The sequence below is a fragment of the Coffea eugenioides genome, chromosome 11 (genome assembly GCF_003713205.1).
Source record: "Coffea eugenioides isolate CCC68of chromosome 11, Ceug_1.0, whole genome shotgun sequence".
Taxonomy (NCBI): domain Eukaryota; kingdom Viridiplantae; phylum Streptophyta; class Magnoliopsida; order Gentianales; family Rubiaceae; genus Coffea; species Coffea eugenioides.
Window position 1 is genome coordinate 34118647 of NC_040045.1, and position 20346 is coordinate 34138992.

The following is a 20346-nucleotide window of genomic DNA, read 5'->3' on the forward strand; positions in this document are numbered from 1 at the left end:
TTCATATAATCCGGTTAAAGAAGTTCTTAGCGTGCATGGCCCATTAGCTTCTCATTAGCTTCTCATATACATTAACAATAAACATAAATTATAATTCTTAATAAATAAGAACTAGATAAATTAAAAATCCATTTAATTCATCATTGATTCCACTAATCAATTAACTCACTCTTATAGATTAGGATTCAATGCATCATGATTACCTTATTAATGAAAAAAGTTAAGTAAACGACTTCACATTTTAGTGAACATTTACTATGTAATTAATATCCTTTTATCACACTTATCTTATATTAATCTTGAAATAAGTTGTGCCTATTCCATTATGTGATTAACGCTCAATTTTTGTACTAATATATAATTCCAAGGGTTAATTCCACTTTGTCCCCTCAAACTATATCCGAAATCCCACTTAAGTCCCTAAACTTCAAAATGGGACACTTAAATCCTTAAACTACAAAATTCGTCCCACCATAATCCAATTTTTAACGGAATGCACAAAACCTAACAGAATGGTTGTCAATTCTGCTAGTTATTATTATAATTAAAGTTAACCAAATCTAATAGGGACATAAATGTAATTTTAATAAGACCCAAAACAAAAAAACCAAAAAGATAGGGACATAAAGATAATTTTACCCCCTTTTCTCCTTCTTCTTCATTCGCTTTTTTTCCTCTGTTCTTCTCATTCTCCTTTCCTCTGTTTCTTCCCTATTGTTTTAATCTTTAATTTTTAATGAGAAATCCTGAAACTAACCAGAACCCAAATGCAAAATAAATCTTCAAAGCCATAAATCGTAATGTCAATTGACCATCTATATATCAAAATTTATAATAAATAGATCTGACCCAAATTCTTAGATATAGGAAAAATAACAGTGCCAGGAAGAAATTTGACATAGGTAGTAGTATATAGTGTACTCTTTCACAACATCCCCATAACTAGGAAGAGGTAATTCGGACTGGTCTCTTTGGAATCCTTAACCCATAAAAGCAGCATTACGAGTGTTGTGAACATCAACCTCAATTTGAGCTTTAGCTTTAGCTTTCTCCACATCTGTTGACACAGATTAGGGCATAGTTTCTGTTCACTTCACTTCACTTCACAAAGGATCCATCGTGTTTAACTTAATTTTCAGGATTAGCGGAACCTTTTCTGAAGATGGATACGAGACTCCCGAAAACCACGTATCCAATCGCATGGCTTACCACAACAGCGATGAAAATTCCTCCATTATAAGAATCATGGACAACATCACCAGATACGCGAACCTTGCCCGAATTGCGCAAATCCCCATCTGGAAAAGAATTGCGACTACGCGTTTGGATCTGGGTCTGAAAACGTTGATGTTGGAGAATAGCTGAGAAAAATACAAACAGGAGGGCTAGTGCATACATGGCGGAGTTGTGTGCGGGCCATCCGGAGAAGAGTATTTCGGCATCTTTACCCCAGTAGAAATGGGTGAATAAGGAGAATGGGTGGTGGCGGTGGACGTTGGTGGGGGGCGGTGGGGGAGGAGGTGGTGCGGTGGTGTTGTGGTGGATGGGCAGAGCATCGATGGCCATGAAGAATATCTGATGACACGATGACCCGGGGGAGGGGTAGGGGTGGGTGTGTGGCTCTGTGGCATCCGAGGGTTTAAGAAGTTAGAGCTGAGATGCGGCATTTTGAGGTCTCTACTCTCCCACTTAGGCGAGTGTACGCAGCCACCAAACCTTTTTAACTGCTTGTGTAGTAGATATGTCTGTATGAGCTAACAAATGAGCGTTGGATTTGGCAAAGCATAAAAACTAGTATGGCGTTAGGAGCAGAAATAGCAGAGGAATACCCGGCCAAAAAAAATTTAAGAATAAAGGATGAAGAGAAAACCCAAGGTAGAAAGAATCGCGCACATTAGAACGGTGGCCTTGAAGAAAAATCTGAAAAATTTGTTGTTGTGCTCCTAAGGAAGAACATGGGCTTTTGATTTCTGATGATGTGCTTCAGGGGAGAAGGAAAACGAAGGAGGAAGAAGACGCAGGAAAAATAGAAAGAAGAAGGCGAAGAAAAGAAAATTTTGTTTAATTACAAATTTCTAAGGTTTTTTTTGTCTTACGTCTCGTGAAATTATATTTATATCCCTGCTAGATTTGGTTAACTTTAATTATAATAATAACTAACAGAATTGAGAACCATTCTGTTAGGTTTTGTGCATTCCGTCAAAAATTGAACTATGATGGAATGAATTTTGTAGTTTAAGGATTTAAGTGTTCCATTTTGAAGTTTAGGAACTTAAGTGGGATTTCGCATATAGTTTAAGGGGACAAAGTGGAATTAACCCTAATTCCAATGAAGAAGTACTTACAAACACATTTTAAGACTCTTTCACTTATGCCAAGAATTCTGAGTTATACAAGTGGTCAGATATGTGACAATTCCTCTTTTATAAGAGATGGTAAATCCTTATAGATTATTTACCATCTTTTCACACTTCAAATATATACCCATTCATGTAACAAACAAGTATAACCATCCATACTCAAAATATCATGATAACCTCAGGTCTAACAATCACTTCCACTTAAGGTCTGTTTGTTTGGATTGAATATTTTCTGGAAAATATTTTCAGGAAATTCTGATGTTTGGCAGCCAAAAAGATTGGGAAAATTTTTTCCCGTGGAAAATCTTTTACGCAATCAGGAGTAAAATGACTTCTGCATCTGTTGTACCGAAGTTATTTTCCAATAACTCTCAGAGCCCATCAACCTCACGATCCCTTTAACAGGAAAAATTTTGAGAGCTCATCAGTCTCATGATCCTTTACTAAACCGAAAATTTTCAGATCATGACTGAAAATTATCTATTGTGCCTAACCTAGACCTACAGCCGCCTTCCCCACCACCACCACAAAGATGCCTCCCCATCTTCCTTATCTTTCTTAGCACTATTTGTAAGCATCAGTGAAGTGCTTCATCTGATAGAACTCTATCAATGATAAGGATCTCATTCTCGAAGCAATTTCCATTGACATAGCGATTAGGTAATTAGTATGATCGATAATGGTAATGGGTTTGCGATACTATGGATTTCCTGATCATGGAGTATGATCTAATATTTTGGAATTTGAAGTATATGGATTGGGGTGATGAATTGATATAGGTGTGGATGGGAGTTCTGGTCGTTGGTAGAAGGAATCTGACGAATCTTTGAGGGGAACATTCTTTGTGGGTTTTGGCTTCAAGGACTATTTTTCAAAAGTGCACCAAACACCTGAAAATGAAGGGAAATAATTTTTTTTCATATGAAGATGATATTTTAAACCGAAACAAACGGAGCCTTAGAGATTAATCTTTGGCATTTAAAGGATATTTCTATACAGAACAATCTAGTGAATTTGATCGTCCTATCAGCAATCACTCCAAAGTCGTAGTAACCTTTTTAGTGCTTTCTTATCTGTCCACCTTTAGCACTACAGCAATTTCTTGCTTTTCATTTCCTCCAAGATTTTCTTTCGTTGAGTGGAATATTATACTACATATGATTGATTTACTGGATATGGCACTCTCATAAGAACCTTGAAGTAATTTTTTTTATACCTATTCAAAATGGCAAGATCAGGAATCAACTTAAGCCATCGATCTGCTGCTTATAGAGCAGTCTTAGAGGGGAAAAGACAGTCAGTAGAAAACTTTCGCAGTTTCTGGAGGGAAGAGGGTGTGAAACCACTTGATAAATGTGGTGATACTGTTCTCCATTTTCTGGCCATTCACGGAAATGTGGCTGCCTTCAGATTACTTCTCCAAGATGGTCTTGTGACCAGTGAAAATCTGAAGGCAAAGAATGTCAACGGCGACACTGCATTGCATGAGGCTGCAAGATTTGGTCACAAGGATGTTGCAGAGATCATGTTAAGGACAGAAAAGGATTTAGTGTCTGACAGCAACAAACTAGGTGAAACCCCTCTTTTTGTGGCTGCGGCATGTGGGAAAAAGGAAGTTTTCTCACTTCTGGAAAAGTATATTGGTGATTGCATGATGAGGAGGAATGATGGATGCACAATCCTTCATGCTGCTGTAATTGGAGAATGTTACAGTAAGCTTATCTATCAAGTAAAATTTTTATTGTCTTTGCAAAAGCTGTTAAGTTTGTTGCTGAATTTGAACTCTATGTTTGTTCAGTTTATCAGATTATGCTATCTTATTTTTTGTCCAGGTCTATGCTGGTGCAATATGATGTGGGATATTGTTGCATTAAATGTTAGTCCTTTTCAAGTTTACTGGTTCCAAAACACCTTCCATAAATTGGTTGTAAAAAACCCTAATTTTTCATACAGAAACTTGCCCTAATGAGAGATGTGCTTTTTTCCTTATTTCTTGGATGAATTTTAGATGTTTTTCTCTCAAGATTTTTCTCAAAAATCTCACAAGACAATTATGCATCAATTAGTCTTGTTAGCAAAAAATTAGTGAGTATTTATAGATAAATAAGTTATTTATATCCTTATAGAAATATAAAACTAGTTTACAATAGGATTTAGTTTTCTTATTTTAATACAATACTTGTATTGGGAAGCCTTAAAATTAGTGAATATTTATAGACAAATAAGTTGTCCATATCCTTATTGAAACCTAACGTCAGTTTACAATAGGATTCATCTTTGTTATTCTAATATTTGGAAGGTTTAATCTTATTTGTACTAAGTTTCTCAAGTTTAATCTGTCTCATAAATTAAATTATAAGTTATAAAAACTTATCTATCAAGTCCCTACTTGAAATTCATATAATCCGGTTAAAGAAGTTCTTAGTCTGCATGGCCCATTAGCTTCTCATATACGTTAACAATAAACATAGATTATAATTCTTAATGAATAAGAACTAGATAAATTAAAAATCCATTTAATTCATCATTGATTCCACTAATCAATTAACTCACTCTTATAGATTAGGATTCAATGCATCATGATTAGCTAAGTAATGAAAAAAGTTAAGTAAATGACTTCACATTTTAGTGAACATTTACTATGTAATTAATATCCTTTTATCACACTTATCTTATATTAATCTTGAAATAAGTTGTGCTTATTCCATTATGTGAGTAATACTCATTTTTTGTACTAATATATAACTCCAATGAAGAAGTACTACAAACACATTTTAAGGCTCTTTCACTTAGTGCTAAGAATTCTGAGTTATACAAGTGGTCAGATATGTGATAATTCCTTTTTTATAAGAGATGGTAAATCCTTATAGATTATTTACCATCTTTTCACACTTCAAATATATATCCATTTATTAATGATGTGAGTATTCCCTATTACAGGAACAATCATGTCACAAAAAAGTATAACCATCCGTACTCAAAATACCATGATAACCTTAGGTCTAACAATCACTTACACTTAGGGCATCCACAGCGCGGTGTAATAGGGGTATAATGGCCCCCCATTACCGCTCCATGACACGGCTCCAGCAGTGTCATGGATATTACACGCATCATATCTATGATGCGTGTAATCCATTATGATGTGGGATCAGCACTAGCAACGGATAGCCAAGCAACGGAAGCTCCAGCAATGGATAGCCAAGCAACGGATCAATTACTTGCCAAGATGATAATTTTACAATGGCTAAATTACTTCCTATAAATATACAAAGTAATTTTTTTATTTCATCTCACAATCTTCTACTCCATTATTTCAGTATTTTATCATTATGGATGAGAATCTTAGTAGTTTTAGAAATATGTTAAATAGTCCTGTTGAAGATATGTAATCTGATATTATGGAAAGATTTGATATTGTAAATATTAGGAAAGATTAGATTTGATTGATTATAGTATCATATGATTATAGTATCATATATTAATTAGGTAATAGTATGATTATAGTATCATATGATTATAGTATCCACTTGTGTATATATATTTGTATATTGTGTAGTCCAAGAATGAGATGAAGAAGAGTATTTTTCTCTCCCTTTTTTCTTAGTTTACATGTTATCAGAGCTTCAGGCTCTGTTATTAGTATGTCTTTTGACGTGACTCTATTGATTCACTTTTAGGTCGTGACCCTATTGAGTCACTTTTGAGAAGAAGGTGGGACAAGATTACCATGTTCGTGATTTTTAGCCCGCTGGGATCTGTTGAACCTTTTGTGACATTTAACCCATTGGAACCTGTTGAGCCTTTTGCATTTTGGTTCGTTGGTGGCTCGTTGTGATTCGTTGGGACTTTTGTGGTTCGTTGAGATCCGTTGGGACTTTTACGGAGAAGGTGGAGCTTGTTTGATATTTGTCTACTATTTACCGATGTTGGATACACGCCAAGGTGGAGATTTGTTGAGTATGTCATTGTATCCCACATCAAAACTTTTATAAAGAAATATCTCATTTTGGTGGTTATAAATATAGTGGAATTAAGTGAGTTTAATTGTGCTAAGGGCACCACCCCAAGTTCCATGTGCACCAGTCCAAGAGAATTTTGAGGAGCCCGCGCCCCAATCTGAGAGGAGTTTTGGTTTGGCATTAAACCTCATGGGCCTTTGGGCCATTAAGCATCTAGTGCTATACCCACCCGTTGATGGGGAAGAGAAGACGGTTTGGCTAAGGGAAGATACAAAATTATTTTTGCACCAGTCATGTGAGAGCTGGAGAACAGTTAGCTGATATCTTCACTAAGCCTCTAAATGGTCCGAGAATTTATTACATTTGTGACAAGATGGGCATAATTAATATCTATGCTCTATCTTAAGGGGGAGTGTTGAAGATATATAATCTGATATTATGGAAAGATTTGATATTGTAAATATTAGAAAAGATTAGATTTGATTGATTATAGTATCATATGATTATAGTATCATGTGATTATAGTATCATATATTAATTAAGTAATAGTAGATTATAGTATCATATGATTATAGTATCCACTTGTGTATATATATTTGTATATTGTGTAGTCCAAGAATGAGATGAAGAAGAGTATTTTTCTCTCCCTTTTTTCTTAGTTTACAAGTCCAAATATAGAAAATTCAACTGCTTCACAAAATCAAAACCACCAAAATTTCCAAATTATCCAAATTTGCCAAATTATCCATTTCCAATTCCATATTACCCAAATTTACCCAATTCCAATCATCCATCAAAATTTCAAAATCCACCACATTTTTCATATCAAATTCCCATGTATCAAATTCTCAATTTCCGCCGTATTCAACACAACGTTACTTATAATTTCATGTCATTTATGTTATTTGGAAATACAATTTTAAAGTTTACCATTTTAATTTTATTATGAGTTGTGCATTATTAAAATGAAAGAGGGTAGAAAGTATAATAAAAGAGGAGATAGTAGAATATTGATGTGGCATGCGGACCCATGCTATTATACACTGTTAAGTGTAATCTATTGTGGATGATAGTGTAATAAAAAGAGGAAATAGTGAAATGCTGATGTGGGATGGTGGAATGCTGATATGGCATGTGGATTATACCTCCAGGGTATAATCCATTGGAGATGCTCTTAGAGATTAATCTTTGGCATTTAAAGGATATTTCTATACAGAACAATCTAGTGAATTTGACCGTCCTATCAGCAATCACTCCAAAGTCGTAGTAACCGTTTTAGTGCTTTCTTATCTGTCCACCTTTAGCACTACAGCAATTTCTTGCTTTTCATTTCCTCCAATCTTTTCTTTCGTCTAGTGGAGCACTATACTACATACGATTGATTTACTTGATATGGCACTCTCATAAGAACCTTGAAGGAATTTTTTTTATACCTATTCAAATGGCAAGGTCTGGAATCAACTTAAGCCATCGATCTGCTGCTTATAGAGCAGTCTTAGATGGGAAAAGACAGTCAGTAGAAAACTTTCGCAGTTTCTGGAGGGAAGAAGGTGTGAAACCACTTGCTAAATGTGGTGATACTGTTCTCCATATTCTGGCCATTCAGGGAAATGTGGCTGCCTTCGGATTACTTCTCCAAGATGGTCTTGTGACCAGTGAAAATCTGAAGGCCAAGAATGTCAACGGCGACACTGCATTGCATGAGGCTGCAAGATTTGGTCACAAGGATGTTGCAGAGATCATCTTAAGGACAGAAAGGGATTTAGTGTCTGAGAGCAACAAACTGGGTGAAACCCCTCTTTTTGTGGCTGCTGCATGTGGGAAAAAGGAAGTTTTCTCACTTCTGGAAAAGTATATCGGTGATTACATGATGAGGAGGAATGATGGATGCACAATCCTTCATGCTGCTGTAATTGGAGAATGTTACAGTAAGCTTCTCTATCAAGTAAAATTTTGATTGTCTTTGCAAAAGCTGTCAAGTTTGTTGCTGAATTTGAACTCTATGTTTGTTCAGTTTATCAGTTTATGCTATCTTATCTTTTGTCCAGGTCTATGCTGGTGTAGTATGATGTGGGATATTGTTGCATTAACTTTTAGTCCTTTTCAAGTTTACTGCTTCCTACATGTTTCACTCTATTGTATCAAACAGGTTTGGCAATTGGCATATTGGAGTCCTGTCCTGATCTTGCTGGAAAACGTAATGAAAAAGGAAAAACTGCTTTACATCTTTTGGCTGCAAAACAAGAGTCCTTCAGGAGTGGGTCTGCCTACACGCTCAAAGATCTTCGGAGGAAGTCCCTCATTCCTCTGCATATACTCCGAACTATAATCTATTCTTGTAAGTGCTGTATCATTACCCACATGCAAGTCGCAACATAAGACTTTTCCAAGTCTTAGGAGACATTTGAATTTCTTTTAAGTACTTCAGTACTCTACCCGTAAAGTTGATTAGGCAAATTGCCAATAATCATTAGGCTGAATGTGATGTGGTTTTGAAGTCAATGAAGATCTTATCACGCATATGATTAGTCCCCTCCCTAACATTGGGAGACAAAAGTTTCTAACTAAGATTTAGTGTAGTATGTTCTGGTGACATGATTTTGTAATAAAAGTCATCTAATTTAGTGTTTAATGGTTTAGGATCTATGGAGAAGCAATTTGAACTACCATTTGATCTGCCAGCAGGTTTTTTCGAGGAAGCAGGCTTTAAATGCCCTCAAAATTTTGAAAGAGTGATACTATCAGTTCATTGTGTTGTTGGCAGGTATTGCGGTCTTGTACAAGGAATTGCAAACTGTCAATAATGTAGAAGAACCAAGCAATTCAGCTTCCATTCATAAAGTGAATAGATCTTCTTTTGCCAATTTTATCTTGGGTAAAGCATCTTCTTGTATCTACTTCATATGCATTCATGCTAGTGATGATAGAATATATTGGTAAAATTTTGTTTTCCCAAATTCTTCTTTTGAGAGTTGAAGCATAATGTTGTCTAGCCTACCTTCGTAGTTACAAGAACGTCTTATTTCCTTCGAGTAAATTAGTTTCTTTTTCATGCCTAAGCAATGTAAGAATTTTTTTTTCAAGTGCTATGCAGCTTGGCCTGCAAGCTCTCTTCAATTTCCTTTTACTTCACATATCTTTTATTCATCGGCATGTCGTAGAATAAATATAAATAAGCAATCGCAAGTCTAGAAATTCATTTTGGCCAATTGAACCTCCTCAAACGGTTTCTTTTTGAGAACCCAGAATAGATTTGTGCCAAAAGAACAGTTGCTAAGAAGAACAAAAAGCCGAGGTGTAATGGACCTTGAAGTACTATTTCTGCATCTCCCGGACCAAATCCGCCCACATTGGAGTTACTCATTAATGGTTTATCCAATTTAATTTATTTGCCCTCTAGGTTTTCCTTTGCTTAAAGAAATTGATGATGCAAGGCAAAGCCATGCAGTTGCAGTAATGCTTGCAGAAAGGTTAATCAGAAGAGAAGATTGGAGCCACTATGTGCGTACAGAGGACAAAGATCTTGAAGGCAGCCAGTTCGGGATATCATCAGAAAAGAAACATAGGATGCCAGATCCACTAATACAAGCAACGAGACTGGGCATCATTGAGGTAGTTCAGGAAATCCTCAGTGTCTACCCTGAAGCTGCGTATAGTTTCGATGGAAAAGGAAGGAATATACTGCAAATTGCAGTGGAGGAGAAAAAATGGTTCTTGTACGACTACTTGATGACTAGTGGTACTAACATGGACGGGATGCTAAGTGCTATTGATTGTGAAGGAAATAGCATTATACATCTCGCAGCACGCCTGGAATCCCCTCCCAGCACTCCCCCTGGAGTTTTTCAGCAAATGATGTGGGAAGTCCTCTGGTTTAAGGTACCAAATTAAAATTAATACCAGTATTGCTTTGCTTGGTGTATATTGTTTAATTTTCTTTTCCCGACTATTTGCAACTTATGATTGATCTTTGGCTCCACAGCGGGTGCAATATGACTCTTTTCCATATCTCTGGCAACTACAAAATTCTGATGGGAAGACAGCAAAACAAGTATTCGAGACGAACCATGCAAGTCTACGCGAAAAGGCTGAGGAAACTGTGAGAGCATTGGCCAACACTGTGTTGATTGTGTCTGTCCTCATTGGTACCATAAACTTTGCTGCAATTTTTACTGTACCTGGAGGTTTCGATCAAACGACTGGAGAGGCCATTTTTCTCAAGAACCGGCGCTGGGAATTCGGCTTGTTGATGTTCTACTTAGCTGGAGGGCTGTTCTCCTCTCTGTTCACCATGGGGACTCTGCTTGTGATTATCTTTTTGCGATTTGAAATTGAGGATTTTTATCTTTCCCTGCCCTGCTACTATGTGGTGGACATGATTTCCATCTTCTACTCCGCGGTCTTCACAATCGTAGCAGCTTTTCAAGCATTAATAGTGCAGAAAGTCGTGATTACCGACTACAGGCCCCTCGTGGTGGTCTTCTTTATCTATTGTCTGGTAGCCCTTGTGCTCATGGAAACATCATATCTGATATTCGACTATGTGTATTACCTAATTCGTTATTGCCTTTGTTATAGAGGGCGAGAATCTTAAGAACTGCCCTTGCTTATTCATGTCAATTTCGTGCAGACTGAAAAAGTTTGAGCAAGTTTGTGAAGAACTTTTGCATGTCATCTATTGATTTAGGTGAATTTCCTATAGGGAAAAAACCGAGTGAAGAATGTAACAATAAACTTGTTCATGAATAAAAGCTGAAATCCAACTCAAATACCACTATAATGAATTTTGATATTCATCTTGAAAACCAATTAGCAATAAATTGACTAACTCAGGATTTTAATAAAAGAAAAAAAAAACTCAAAATCCTATAAATTCGACTAAAAGTTCTTGGGAAGCCAATGCCTTAGCATCTTACAAACGTCAATACGTTTTAAAGTTTACTGATATGTTATTCTAAATTTGATAATCAAATTTGCGCAGCAGTTCTCAATGCCTTTAAAGAAAGAATTTTCCTTTTAAAATATTTAGCAAATTACTTTCTTTAAAGAATTTTACAAAAAGCAAAATAGACGCATACAAGAAAGCTCAGCTCCTTTCTATTGGAGTAACTTGCATCAAGTGCATTGCAAAGTCAACCGAAAATGCAAGCCAAAAAAAAAAATCAATAGCAACCTCCCGTGACTTCGCAGTGTTTGCACATTATTTCATGACTCTCTAAATTATCGTCATGTTTTTTAATTAGAATTATTGCATTTCAATCATAACACCAATAAGAAAAATGAAAAGTTTTAATAAATTACATCTCAAAATGTTGGTAATTAAAATTAAAAACTGCCCTCTTACAGCTATATTCACCAATCATTTTCTTCATCTCCAATTATTGTATGTGTTAAAATTATCTGCAATTATTATATCCTTATGCATGATAATTAAAGCTAACTATTTTATATACATATTGGTTTAGAAGAAAATCACAATTAATAAGAAGACAACAGGTTATAAACAATTAATGAGAAAACAAAAGATTAAATTGATAATTAAATTCACTATATTGTGTCATATTGAATAAGAAAACTTCAAAAAAATTATCGATAATTGTAAAAAATATAACAAAAAAGGCTTACAATTACTGAAATTGATAAAAATTTGTTGTATCCAAATCATAATGTTTTAGTATATTTTTTGGTTAGGTTTTGTTGTATACACTAATTTGATAGAACATAGAAAATTTCCTCTTATTATTGTCACAATCCAAGTAAAATATGTAACAACTTAGTTTAGATATGATAATCTTCCATTTTCAGAGTTCAATAAACTTTTAATTGCTTTGTATAAAATAAACATTTTTTACAGCAACAATTGCTTAATTTTGCTTATTAGTCAATATTATATTAACAATTTAGTTTAAATATGATAATCTTCCATCTTCAAAGTTTTTATAACTGTAAAATGTACAATCAACTTTTAATTGTTTTGTACACAATAAACATTTTGTACAATTACCAATTACTTAATTTTGTTCATTATTTAGTATCTTAATTTATATTATGCCGATAATATAACCCAACTACGATATTTTTGTAGCTACTAAAATTTGGATTGAACTTTATAGCAATTGTTAATATTATCATGTTTTACCAAAGGTGTTGTGATTACCATTAAATTATAAAATTGTACTTTTTTGTACAGTTCAAAATAATGTTGTTGAGAAGAAAATATATATGCACACATCAAGTATGCATATGAGAAGCAAATCTAATTTGCAATTGCTACTAAAATTTTAAAAGGGGCATTAGAATACAACATAAATTGACTTGTTAGATCTTTATCATTTTAATTATTGTACTATGCATCTATTTTCCTGCCCCTATGACTTTGCAAGCTCATTTATTAGTTGGGGTTGAGTTATGTCTTTTTCCTATTGAAAATAAAATCTGTGATCTACTTTCTAGTAAAATTATCATATTTTAATAATTAAAAACTAAGATTTGGCTAAATTATTAAACACTTCATGAATAGTATTTGCAATATCAATACTTATCAATACTGACCATTTAATTGTAAAATTACAATTTTGTTAATTATTTAAGAATAAAGTATGTGAATGGTATTTTTTTTCTTTAGATTCAGGTTTTCCATAATTTTCATTTTGTATAAAACCTAATTATTTGTAGAGTAGACAATTATTATTTATCACGTAATATGAGTTGAATGAGTTCTTTAGTATGAAGTTATTGCACTATTTTTTTAAAAATTTTTTGGCACCACTTTTTAATTTGTTTACATACATACCTTTTGTACATAAACTCTTTGTAATTATATAATTCACAAGGGAATTTTTATTCCATTATATTTAATTATTTCTGTGTAAATGTTCATTGTCATCAATTAAGATTTCATTGACAGAGGTAGATGGATATTCTCTATAACATTTTTCTTCTATTGTTTTTATAATTTTGTTTGAAGACAATGCAACATAAAGCACAAACAACTACTATTCCTTTTTCCTCCTAATTTTATAATGGCATGTTCAATATGGATACATTTAAATTAATTCATGAATGTTTTTTTCCCTTTTGTCTTAGAAGAAAAAACTCTAATTATGATATGAAAATCAGTTAGTTGATTATAGGTGAAATATAAGAAAATCTTTTGTTGTTTGCTTGTGTTTGGGTAACATGTACTATCATTCAATTAAAACTAAATTGTTTGCATATTTGTTAGTTGCATGAATGTTTTAAGTGCTCTCTTTTATGTCTTGTTAGTTAATTATTCAATTATTCAATTTTTATATGAATTTGAATGAGGTAAAGTGAAGTATAATATTCATTGAATTTGGAAATAAATCTACGTAATATGTTAGTTGAAATGCCAGTGTTAACCTATTCAAAGTACTAGATAGAATAAGGTCTGACCACTTTGCATAAAGTCATAGAAAAATTATGTGAATATATGCACGTAATGTGTTAGTTGAAATGCCAGTATTAACTTACTCAAAGTACTAAACAGAATAAGGTTCTGACAACTTTGCATAAAATCATAGAAAAATTATGTAGACATGCAAAACCATCACTTTAGATGAAATTCAAGATTTAGTAAGAATCATGTAACAACATGCAAAATCACAATCGGTTCTCAATAATTTAACCCAAAAAAAAAACGGAGTGAACCGTTCTGACTATCTAAACATTGAAAACTCAAAAGCTAGTTAGTTGACCTTTTCTCAAATCAATATTCAGCACTAAGTTATGGACCATGGAGTATCGACAATAATTGACTATTGTTATGTGTGGCTTTGTCCCACATCATTTTTTGTAAAGGAGTTGTTTGTCTTAATTGGCTATAAAAAGAGTGGGTATGTGATGGGCTTAGGTGCACCCAACCAAGTAAGTTTTAATGGGTTATTTAGGCTTTTGGGTCATTAAATCTTTTATTAAGTAAGATATTTTGGACTTTCTTCTGTTTTAATTATTAGGTATTTTGGGTCTAGGAGCACTTTTTTAAGACATTTTTGTACTCTCTTTTTCATAGTAAAATTTTGCGACCCATATAAATTTCTATGGTTCTATTTTATTTATTTCTGCTTTGTTATTTGTCTTTTGAGATTACCAAAAACTCTTTTGTCAATTTCCTGGGATCAAACTTAACAAACTGGTATTAGAGATTTTCGGAAGCTTTGAGTTTTGTGTCAACAATGACAATAATAAAAACTGTTGTCGAGAAATTCAATAGGGATGTGAACTGTGGGATGTGACAGCTCTAGATGGAGGCCATTTTGATTGAAGACGGAGTTGATTTAGCGAGACAGAGAGTGTAACAGATGCAAATTTTGTTGAGATGGATAAGTAGGCTCAATCTAGTATTATCTTAAATCTCTTTGACGAGATTTTGTGGGAGGTAGCCACTGAAATTTCGGTAAAAGTCAAGTGGGACTGTAGACACCAAATATTTTTCAAAAAATGTTATTAAATTTTTATTATGTCTTTGTTTATATCATTATTTAAATAATCATTTCATTTTTTTATAGGAAAAAAGAAAAGAAAAGAAAAGAAAAAGGGATTTTCAAAATTTTTTTAAAAAATATCTAGTAGAAGTTTCCTTTTGTCTTTAACCCAACAAAATTTCCCCAAACCCCAAAACAAAACCCAATAAAAATCTGGAAAAAGAAAACAAATAAAAGAGGCCCAATTGGCCCATTTCTCCTTTTCTCTTTAAAAAAAAAAAAACTTTCTTTCCCCCAAGATTAGCTAGTACAAATCCAGCTCACTACTTCCCAAATTTTATCCAAACGATCCATCAAAAATGACACCTCATGAGGTTCTAGAGGCTCTTCTTATTTTTCTTAGTTTCTTTCTCTTTCTAGATTTTAGGGTTTCTTGACCTCATATAAATAGAAAAATGTAGCTTTAGGGTTCGGAAGAGGGGAGGAAAAAGAAAGTCGGCTGCATAAAAATCTGGGGTGAGAGAGAAAGAAAAAGGGAGAGAGGAAAAAAAATTTCTGCAGACAAGTAGCAGGGCTGATCGAGCAGCCATGTTTGGATGCCATTTTCTCCTTCATTTTAGTCTCTTTTTCATCGATTCTTTTTTTTTTTTTTTGCATATTTTATAGATGTTGGAAAAAAACTTTCATGTTGAAGATTTCATGAGAAAACAGTTTTAAGGCTGCGAAATATGACGCCAAATTTGGAAGAAAACCAACCCTGGTATCCGAAACTCTTGGAGTTTGGAATCAAATCTGCAGCCTCAAAGTCCGTTCATTTTGATTCATTTCTGACTGATACATCCAGGCAGATGTTCTTAAACTTTCGTCCCTCTATTGTCTCGTTGGATTGTGGTTTTGAGGGAGTTCCTTGCCATGTTAGGTTCATTTAGGGGTCAAAAGTAATAGAAACTTGTTTAACTGATTAAATATTGCAACTTTTCCTTGATGTTCCAACCCTTGGGCATGGGAAGAACCCGTGGATTTTTGTGTATACGTTTGGATAGAGATTCATGAAAATTTTGGTTTGACATTTTATGCGGATATATTGCGAAACTTGCAGCCTTGTTCTTGGACTTCAAATTTGATTTTGATTGATCTTTATGTTGATTGGAATCTTATTTGAAACTTTAAACATGCTCTTGATGTTGCAAAAATCGTTTTTATGTAAAAACTATGTCAAAATTCACCGAAAAGGCTTACCCATTGATTTCTGATTGTGTTTGCCGAGGAGGAATTTTTCGCAGAAACTTGATGCCTGCTTCTTTTTATTGCTTCCGGTTGAGATTTTTTTACAATTTACCCCCTGACTTTTCCATAATTACACTAAGGCCCAAAACTTGTGAAAAATGAATCAAATCTGCGCTTTTCAAGTTTTGATCCTCTTTGGCATATTTTATATATGTTTTGAGTGATTTATTTCTGAATTTTAGGATACAATTAGGGTCTAAGCATTTTGTTTGCTTGTATTTTCTTCGGATTATAACATGGACTTAGTAGCTAAAGCCCAACATTTTGATTGGATTTGCTTAGCCAAATAAACAGACTAACCCGTTCTTTTTCTGGATTGTTTCTTTGGGCTAAGGGAATTTAGGCCCAGGAAATAAATAAAAAGGGCTCGATGGCCTTTTCCTTAAGAAATTAGAGACGGATTTTGCAGTTTAGTCCCCTAATCTTTCGAGTAATTTCATTGTAACCCTAATAACTTGGATTCTTTCAATTAGGTCCTTAATTTAATTATAATTTGATCCCTAAATTTTTATCTTTTGTTCAATTTGGACCCCTGACTTTTTTGAAAATTATAATTTAACTCTAAAAAATTTTTAATCTTTATAATTGGATCCCTAACAGCTTTGATTTCTTAAGTATAATTTGTTTACTTTCCTTAATTATTAATAATGCCTCATTTAAATGCATTTAATTAGTAAATTTTAGGAATTTTATGATTATTTATATTTCTTTATAATAATAAAGTGAATTTGTCATATGTTTACACTTTTTTTTAGTTGTTAATTAAATTGGTACTTTAACTATTTTGTTGGTTTTGAAGTATAAATAGGGCAATTCTACTTCATTTAACCACTATTTCAAGGGAGATACTTTTTATTATTATTTTAAATCTTTTTTATGTGCTCCTATGTATTTTTTATGTGTGCTTGCATGTTTTGAGTGCTTTTTCTTATATTTACTCATTTTATTCATTTAAAATTTTTATTTATTAAGATTTTATTTTTGCCAAAAATGTAATTAGTTAGATGAATGTAATAGTTAGGTTATTATTTTTCAAATTCCCCCCTTAGATTGTAGTTGGAGTCCCGAATATAATAGTTGGATCTTTATGTGCGTTCATTTGCTTGTGTGCTTGCATGTTTGTGTGCTTATGTGTTAATTAATTTTTTTAGGGTTTTTACATCTAAATATTATGCTTATGTGTTACGTGCTCTATGTGTTTATTTGCTTTAATTATATTTTGTATGATATATTTATTTATAATAAATGCATGACGTCACCACGCTAGTCCAACGCTAGTTGTGGTTTTTCTCCTCGTTTTCTCACTAGTCCAACATTAGTGAGAACTTATAGACATGCGTTAGTTCAATATTAGACTCTTAGGGCCGCCTACGCGCTAGAATCACATGTTTGCATGACATTTTTTTCATCTCATGCATTTTAGGATCTTTTGTCTTATCTTGCATGATACTTCCTCTTTATATCATCTCTCTTATCCCTTTGTGTGCGAAAAATGGTATTTAGACTTGCATCTCATTTAAGAAATTAGAAGTAGACTAGTCCATTTGTTTGACTAGGTTAGAGAGTCACCCTTCAAATATGAGAAATGAACGAGTATAGCTTTTTAACCTTAGCATGCTCTTATCTTCTCTATAAAAAAGGAAAATTGAGTCACGAACTTTAGTTTCCCGTACCCGATATATTGTATTCCCCTTTTATAGGCCACACATATTTATCCATATAGTATATTTTCCTTTTTCGAGTCTCATCATTTGCATTTTTCATGACCTCTTCAATGAATCAATTTTGGATTTCATAATTAATGTGATTGATATCAATTAAACTCTAAAGATACATTTCAACCCTCCCAATATTCCTTAGGTTTAGACTTAGATCCATATAGAAACATCCACATATGATAAGTTTTATAGGTTAGATTAAGAAAATTTTTGACTAAATCTCGCAATTAGTTTTGATTAGGTTAAAAGGGTGTCTTAGATCAAATCTTTGTCTTCCTTTTTTTCAACCGTAACTCCTGAATTCTTTTCCCTTGCTTTCAAAGATCCGGTGTCATCTAAAAAGGATTTTTATCTATTTTATTTAAAATATAATTTAGATGATTTGATACACCTAAACTCAATATCAAGTGGCGACTCTACTTCTCACTACAAATCCTTTTTAGACTATTATTTGGGCCCAAACCGTTGCATTTTCTAAGTCCCATTTTAGCCATTTTTTCTTTATTTTCTAAAATCAAAAACCAATTTTTAAATACGTCAAATCCTCTCTTTTATTTATTTTCTCAAAAAATAGGGGCGCGACCGGGACAAATTTAAAACTTTGTATATGAGGAAGACAGTTAAGAATCGACTCTATTTAAAGCAAAGTCTGTATATGCTTAGTATAACTGAAAGTAAATCTATACTCTCATATCTTGACAAATTTGATTCAATTATTATGGATTTGGAGAATATAGATTCAAAAATCGATGATGAAGATCAGACCCTATTACTTTTGTGTTTCCTTTCCCAATCCTTTAAATATTTTCACGATACTAAAATTTATGGAAAAGAAATAATTTTTTACTGAAATTAATTTTGCATTAAAATTTAAGGAGCAGATAGGCAGAGATATTATCAAAAAAAATCAATGGAGATTAAGCGAAAGGTCTGGTTGTTAGGGGCAGAATCGAAAAAAGAGAATTTGACAGTAGTAGATCTAAATCCAAATAAGAAATTTGGAGTGCAATTATTGTCATAAAATGTGCCGCATTAAGGCAAATTGCTTTAAATTAAAAAAATTAAAGCAAAAGGGAAAATCTGGTGAAAAAAAATATTGAGACTGCCAAAACTCGTGTTGCAACTGATGAGAATAAAGAAAATATTTTCTTTGTGATTGATGACAAGATAAGGTCTAATCATGAATGGATTTTAGATTCGGAGTGCTCTTATCACATGTGTCTTAATAGCGATTTGTTTTCCATTTACGAACCTTGTAATGGTAGAATTATTTTAATGGGCAATAATGTCATTTGTGATGTTATTGGCAAGGGTACAGTTCAAATTAAAATATATGATGGTATTATGAGGACGCTCACTAATGTTAGATATGTCTCTAATTTGAAACAAAATCTCATCTCTTTGGACACTCTGGAGACTCTTGGGTGCATATACACAATTGAAAATGGTGTTATGAAGCATGAAGGTTTTCAAAGGTGTTCTTGTTGTTATGAAAACTTGCAGGTTTGGTAGTTTATATGTTTTGCAGAGATCTAAGGATCTACTGTCACAAGTTCAGTTGTAGTTTCGCCATTATCTTTATCTGATTCTGATATCATCAAATTATGGCATATGCATTTGAGACATATGAGCGAGAAAGGTTTAGGCATACAAAACAAAAGGAGACTTCTTTGCGGTCAGAGTACTAGGTCATTGAAATTCTGTGAACACTGTGTCTTTGAGAAGCAAAAAAAGAGTTAGTTTTAATTCCCCAGTAATTCATAAGATGAAAGGTACTCTTGATTATATTCATTCAGATTTATGGGGTCCATCTTGTATTTCGTCAAGGGTAGTGCCAGGTATATACTGACTTTCATTGATGATTATTTAAGAAAAGTTTGGATTTGTTTTCTTAAACATAAGAATGATATTTACTTCACTTTCAAACAATAAAAATTTTTTATTGAGAAACAAACAAGTAGACAGAACAAGCGGTTTAGAACAGATAATAACATGAAATTTGTAATGGTAAATTTGATGAATTTTGCAAGAATGAAAAAATTGTTCGGTATCGCACTCTCAGGATGATGTCTCAACAAAATGGCATAGCCGAACGTATGAACAGAATACTTTTAGAGAGAGATAAGGTGTATGATCTTTAATGTTGGGTTGACGAAGAACTTTTAGGCAGAGGCAATCTCTATGGCTTGTTATATTGTCAACCGTACTCCTTTTGTAACCCTTAATTTCAAAACTCTTGAAAAAGTCTGATCAGGTATTTTTGCTGATTATTCTGATTTAAAAATTTTTGGATGTTCAACATATGTGTATGTGAATGTTGAAAAATTATAGTCTCGAGCAAAAAGTGCATTTTCTTTGGATATGTTTCTGGGGGCAAAAGAGTATAGATTGTGGTGTCCTAATTCCAAATTTTTAAAATTTATAATCAGTAGAGGTGTTACTTTTGATGAACTTTTTATGTTATCTTTCAAGAAGTCTTCTAGTTCTTGTCATGTATAAGATAATATGCAGAAGCAGATAGAGTTTGAGATTGATAGTTCTGGTCCTATTCAACAATTATCAATAGATGCATCTA

The 20346-nt window shown here is 33.2% G+C and overlaps 4 protein-coding genes across 4 annotated transcripts; 3 read left to right on the forward strand and 1 right to left on the reverse strand.

Annotated features, from left to right (window-relative positions):
- Positions 1 to 980: 980 nt before the first annotated feature.
- LOC113752344 (copper transporter 2-like) lies at positions 981 to 1566 on the reverse strand. The gene is made up of 2 exons (XM_027296459.1): positions 1152 to 1566; positions 981 to 1057 (listed from the first exon to the last, which is right to left on the reverse strand). The coding sequence occupies exons 1-2, from the start codon at positions 1564 to 1566 to the stop codon at positions 981 to 983; spliced, it is 492 nt and encodes a 163-aa protein (XP_027152260.1).
- A 2019-nt stretch (positions 1567 to 3585) lies between these two features.
- On the forward strand, positions 3586 to 4213 carry LOC113752345 (alpha-latrocrustotoxin-Lt1a-like). The gene is made up of 2 exons (XM_027296461.1): positions 3586 to 4089; positions 4193 to 4213. The coding sequence occupies exons 1-2, from the start codon at positions 3586 to 3588 to the stop codon at positions 4211 to 4213; spliced, it is 525 nt and encodes a 174-aa protein (XP_027152262.1).
- A 3550-nt stretch (positions 4214 to 7763) lies between these two features.
- Positions 7764 to 9262, forward strand: LOC113752346 (probable E3 ubiquitin-protein ligase XBOS36). The gene is made up of 4 exons (XM_027296462.1): positions 7764 to 8267; positions 8371 to 8380; positions 8472 to 8660; positions 9087 to 9262. Exons 1-4 carry the CDS (start codon positions 7764 to 7766, stop codon positions 9260 to 9262), a joined length of 879 nt encoding a protein of 292 aa, XP_027152263.1.
- A 611-nt stretch (positions 9263 to 9873) lies between these two features.
- LOC113753838 (ankyrin repeat-containing protein ITN1-like) lies at positions 9874 to 10980 on the forward strand. Its single transcript, XM_027298102.1, has 2 exons — positions 9874 to 10201; positions 10305 to 10980. Exons 1-2 carry the CDS (start codon positions 9890 to 9892, stop codon positions 10914 to 10916), a joined length of 924 nt encoding a protein of 307 aa, XP_027153903.1. The 5' UTR covers positions 9874 to 9889; the 3' UTR covers positions 10917 to 10980.
- Positions 10981 to 20346: the final 9366 nt, after the last annotated feature.